The sequence below is a fragment of the Pteropus alecto genome, unplaced genomic scaffold (genome assembly GCF_000325575.1).
Source record: "Pteropus alecto unplaced genomic scaffold, ASM32557v1 scaffold75, whole genome shotgun sequence".
Classification (NCBI taxonomy): Eukaryota; Metazoa; Chordata; class Mammalia; order Chiroptera; family Pteropodidae; genus Pteropus; species Pteropus alecto.
In genome coordinates this window covers 25,547,578-25,553,444 of record NW_006440638.1, presented here as the reverse complement: position 1 = coordinate 25,553,444, position 5,867 = coordinate 25,547,578, and the positions used below count along the sequence as shown (strand labels likewise).

The 5,867-nt window shown below is 49.7% G+C and overlaps 1 protein-coding gene across 1 annotated transcript in view; it reads left to right on the top strand.

Moving 5' to 3' along the window:
• The window catches only part of DNAH1 (dynein axonemal heavy chain 1), a 72,962-nt gene that overhangs the window by 7,809 nt on the left and 59,286 nt on the right, over positions 1-5,867 (top strand). Inside the window, 3 exon segments of the mRNA XM_006917564.3 lie at positions 892-1,063; positions 3,732-3,893; positions 4,469-4,721. Coding sequence (XP_006917626.1) covers positions 892-1,063; positions 3,732-3,893; positions 4,469-4,721 — 587 coding nt within the window.

Genomic DNA, 5,867 nt, shown 5'->3' with positions numbered 1-5,867 from the left:
CTCCCACTAAAGGTGAGCCCAGTTTCCGCGGAGGGCCAGTGGTCAGGGGGTGGGGGTGCAGGACCTCAGCCGAGAGGTCAGACTGGAAAGGGGACCCTACAGCAATTACAAGTGCTTACTTGTCAAACAGGGCAACTGCATAATTAGAATCCCTAGGGGTCTTAAGCATCCTAGGCTGGGAAAGGAGGGGCCCCAGGACCCCTGGGACACTGATTTTCTGCTTCTTCCCTGGGAGCCTGGGTATCCTGTGGGCCTGCTTCTGCCCCACCTCACCCATAGTCACCAAAAAACAGCCCAATTAGACTGTGGAGTATATACAGGATTTCCTGACCACTATTCCGGGCTCACTGGGATGGGGAGACTGGGAGTGGAGGAGGGCATCATTGTAGCCCCTTTAGGGTCCCAGTGGGAAAATGGTCTAAGGAGAAGAAAGAGGGCGGATAGCCTGTTCTAGCCCCTCCCTCACCCTTCCTCTCCATGGCCCTTGCCTGGTGGTCTCTGTGGGGAGGCAGAGCTGAATCCAGATGCACATCACCCTAGTAAGGGTGGCCTTCTGACAATCCTGAATCTCCATCCTTTCCAAGTCTGGATGGGGCACTCAGGAAAATCCAAAGGCCATCTCTTCCCTCAGACCTGAGCTGGATGACCCTTGGCAGTGGGGGAGAGAGTTTATATCCTGCTCTGAGTCGTCAGGTACCCCTCTGCCTGAACCTCAGGGTGGCGTGGCTGGACAAGGATTCAGGATTTCCTAGAGCAAGATCCCATGGGCCCCTGTGAGCAGTAGAGGAGGGACTCAGCTCTCTGGCACCCAATCTGCAGCTCCTGCATCTGGGGAGGAGCCTATGTAGACACCACTATCCTTTGGCATGCCCAGCCTACTCAGGCCCCCCTGGGATGAGCCTTCTCTTCCTGATGTCTGCTTTCTTCCAGGTGTTTGACAATGAGGAGTTTGACTGCCGGACTCCCAGCGAGTGGATCAACATGGGCTTGGAGCCAGGGTCGCAGGACAGGAGACCCGTTCCAGGAAAAGCCCTCCTGCCTACCAACGACTTTCTGGGACATGGTGAGCAGGGCCAGCCTGGGTTGAGGGAATGATCCTGGTCTGCATCATCCCATCCCAGCAGCAGCCCTTTCATAGGGCCTGCCCTGAGGCCTGGAAGCCCTGGGAGTTGAACCTCCCAGCTGGGATACAGGCCAAGGGACTGGCCACATAGAGGCAGGAAATGCAGAGACCAGGGATGACACTGGTCAGAGGACTGGGAAAGGGACAGCTGGATGGTGTCTAATGTTGAAAAGAAAAAACTTTGGTAACGAAAAATATACGTGCTTGTTATAGATATTCAGATGTGCGTAAGGGGCACAAGCCCTTCCATCCCGCCACCCGGAAATCACCATTGCTCCAGCTCTGACTGGCTTCTCCGCTTTCACATCTACATGGATAACACACACACGATTGCAAACACACACATACACACCATAACACATGTTCACAGGCATGCTCACTGTCGCACACACTATCCCACGCACTTACATAGTCACACTCATATGCATATTTTTACCATATAAACACACACTTACTCCTATCGTCACCCATTTGCAACCACTATCACACCCCTCCATACACATACCTGCACGGATGCCCAGGTTTGCTCAGTCTTATCTGTATCTGCCCCTCCTTTGGCCCCAGGTCTGCCCTGGGTGCCGTGGAGGCACTCTCCAGTTTGCTGCTGTTAGAAACAGTGCCAGCGTGAGCTTCCACAGCCACCACTCCAGCCTGTGTGGCTGGTCTCTGTGCAGGCCTCCTAGGAAGGTCTGGCTTATGAGGTTGGAGATCGGACGTGGCCATGCTCCTGTGCAGGGCTGAGGGCCAGCCTGCTCCCTGCCCAGTGGGTGGACAAGCCACCATGGAGTGTGGAGTGGGCCAAGTAGGCCAGCACCCAGGAGGCATGATCCCATCAGGGCAGAGACAGACATAGGCTAGCAGGGCTGGGACAGGAGACAGGAAAGCCCCAAGCAATCAGAGACCTACTGAGGATCCAGCTGTAAAGGTCATTGTATTTGAGCTAGACCCCTTCCAAGTGACCAAGGCCAGAGTGAATCCCTTCCCATAGGCTGTCTGTGGCAGTTGAGCTCCTGGGCCTCTATTATCAGGACAGGTCAGAGCAGGGTAGAAGACTGCTGCCATGCAATGGCCTCAAAGGGTGCCTCAGGGCCTGTTTGGTCCAGATGGGCCTCCTACCACTGAGCAGGATCAAGCAGTGGATCTTGAGCACACCCCGGACGTGCAAAGGGCCCTCATGAGTCCCCTCCAGACCCTTCTCCATGCCCAAACATCACAACCTGGGCTGAAAGCCATCGCCTACTTCTCCCGCTCACCTCCTGCCACTGTACCCCACACTAATTTCTCTCCAGCCACACTAGATGTCTGGCTATTCCTGTAACTTTGGAACTTGCTCCTGCCTTTGCACTGGCTGCACCCTTTGCCTGGAACGGTCTTCACTCAGGTCATCTCATTGCAGGTTTGTTCCCTGTTCAAATGGTTTCTCCTTAGAGAAGCAATTCTGCCTAAAACTTGCTCCAGGCACTCTCTGACCTGTTATCCTGCTTGTGTTCCTCATAGAGCTAAAGTCATACTGTGCATGCATCCTCTTTTGGTTCTGGTTGATTTCTTCACACTAGTGCCAGCTCCCCAAGGGCAGGAGCAACTTCATCCCATCTTGATCATAGTTACGTCCCTGTACCTAGAATGGCAACTGGTATGCATAGTAGGTGCTCGGTAAACTTTCATACACATTAGATGCACATGGCATGGTACTGGGCAGAGAAGGCCTCAGTACATAGTGGCTTAAAACAAATATGGGTAGTACAGAGTGGGTTGAGGAAGGAAGAAGGGCTGGAATTCCGACGAAACGCTCCCTATAGGTTGATGCCGGACCGGTGAGTAAAGGAGGTTGCTGTGGTATACCTCACTGGCTTTGCTTTCCCCTTCCCTTCCTAGTAAGTTTCTTTTTTGAAAATGCTGATTTTGTCTTGGCTCACTTTAGAGGAAAATATATCACAAGAAGCCTTCAGCAGAAAATGAGAGTTCTCTGGCAGAAATGCTCCCTGCCAGCCCCTCCTCCTGCTGGCACTACAGCTCAAGGCTAGGGCCCATGAGAAGGAGCGCAAACAGAAGCACTCTGGGGAGCCTGGCACTTGGTGTGTTTAAGGTTAATACAGCCCCAAACCTTCTGGTTTTATCACCATGAATTGGGGATCTGGGAACAATTGAGTTAAATTATTTTTGTAATTAAGTCTAAAGTAAAGGGAACATTTTGGGCTTCTTGTCTGGTTCACAGAAATTGATTCCAGCATTAACCTGATTTTAAATTGAAACATAAACTCAACATAAACAGCATGTTCAATGGACTCACTGTGGGCCCCCTGGAAGCTGAGCAGTCTTAAAACCAACATGGCTCTCACAATCCTACCTGCCTCCTGGGTGCTGGCCTACTTGGCCCAGAGAGGCCTTGTCTTTCTGGCTTCTCCTGCTGCCCAGGGTTCCCCAGAGTCCAGTTCAGCTGGGAGGAAACAAGGCCTCCACTCTGCTAGAGGCAGAGGTGGTCTTCTTGGTGGGAGAGAGGCCAGACTAGTGACCTCTAAGACCAGTTCCCAGCACCTGCTGCCCACACGCAGAGGCCCCCTACTTACTCTATAGCAGGGAGCACTGATGGGTTTCCCTCCTGTTTCAGAGGACCCCAAAAGTCGAGAGCTGAAGTATGAATGGTGCAACGTCGGTGTCTTGGACTATGACGAGGAGAAGAAGCTCTACCTGGTGCACAAGACAGGCGAGAATGGCTTGGTGCGAGATGAGATGGGGAAGCCCATCCTGAATGGAGGGGTCACCGCTGAAGGTACAAGTTCTCTGATCCTGACTCAGGCAGGCCCCCAGCTCAGGCTGGGCCTAGCCTGTGACTGAGGCCAACCCCTGAATGGGGCACAGCCAGCTCAGGTGGAATTCTCCTTTGCTCTGTTTGTCCTGCAGCTATCTGTCCCTGATCAGTGAGAATCAGAGGATTCATCTCTCAGAGATCCCAAGAAGGCCAAATGGCCATTATTTGATATGCCAACTCTGAGCAGCTGTTAGTGCCACTTTGAGCATGATATTGAGGAGCCCAAGGCCCATCAATTAGTGATGTCTACTCTGGCGTGGCATTGAGGAATGGGCATGTGAATAGCCACTCCTGTGTAACTCCTTGTTTGTGTAAAGCTCTTTACAACTTATAAAGCATTTTCACATCCATCCTTGACAACCTGGGCGGTGCAGGGAGTGTCATCACATCCATTTCACAGATGCAGTGGGGGGTCAGAGAAGGGAAACCACTTGCTCAGGGCTATCATGCATCAGCAGCAGATCCAGGCTGGAACCTGGTGCTTCAATCCAGAGAGCCTGACTGTATGTTCCCTTCTCTCTCTCACCCGGCCCTAGGAAGGCCACCCCTCCTGATCTGCCAGTACTGGGTGCCACGGATACAGCTTCTCTTCTGTGCTGAGGACCCACGCGTGTTCACACAGCGTGTGGTCCAAGCCAACGCCCTGCGCAAACACACAGAGGCGCTGCTGCTGTACAACCTCTACGTGGACTGCATGCCCTCCGAGGGCCAGCGGCTCCTCAATGAGCAGAGCCTGAGCAGGATCAAGCAATGGGCCATGAGCACGCCCCGGATGCGCAAAGGGCCCTCGTGAGTCCCCTCCAGACCCTTCTCCATGTGCAAACACCACCACCTCTGGGAAGCCCTCCCGTGGGGAAGTAGTGCTGCTCAGGGGTAGTGTTCCCTCCATTCTTGTCTGTTTGGGGCTGTCTTGCCCACTACGCTATAGACTTCTTGGACCCCAAACAATTTCTTGTTCATCTCCATATCTCTCATGATCAATATGGACTCATGAATTCTTATTTTATTCAAAGGCTTGGCACCTATTATTACCATTTTTTATTTTGATGCTCAAGTTGTCCCAGATTTGGCCACTAGGTGCCTCTTCAAGCTGATTCCTATGTCTTTCTGATATTTTTCCTATTGTTCTTTGAGCATATTTTTACTTTCTGGCACAGCAAGAAGTTCTGGGCTCATCTTGTACTTTTCCAGACCTAGCCCTGAAACCAGCTATTTCTCCAAAGAGCCCTGGTTCCTTTTAGTGGGGAATGGTATTTAGAAGCCAAGATCTGAGCATTAGATGTGCTCACTGCTACTGGGAAATCATTGCTTTGAGGCTCTTAAACCAGACAAATCTGAGAAATATATCACATTATTACATTACATTATATTATATATAACCTCTACACACATCTTGATTTCTATATTTATCTGTTGATCTATCTGTTAAAAACCATGAGTTCATACTGATACCTTAAAACTGACTCCAACATCACAGCACTTATTCTCACTTGTGTATATTTGTTATTTCTTTCTCTAGAAGAAAAATTGTTCATAGTATATTTCCTTATTTGTTCAGTCTTAAAACACACAGAAAGTAGTTTCAAATTGCTAATCCATACCCTTTAGAAGAAAAACCCTAAGTAGACTTTGACATTTGTTTAGTATTCTTTTTCTCTTTAGCCTGAGAGTGTATAATCCAAATACTATATACAAAATTTACTTGGTTTAGTTCTTCCCACCCTCCTTTAGTGGAATATGTTCATTTGATGTAATATAGCATAGTCCATTTGTGTGTGTGTATACACATACACACATATACACACATACACAGACAGATACACATATATGTATATATAGAGAGAATATATCTACATTATATATAATATGTATATATAATACACACATATACAGATACACATAAATGTATATATAGAGAGAATATATCTACATTAT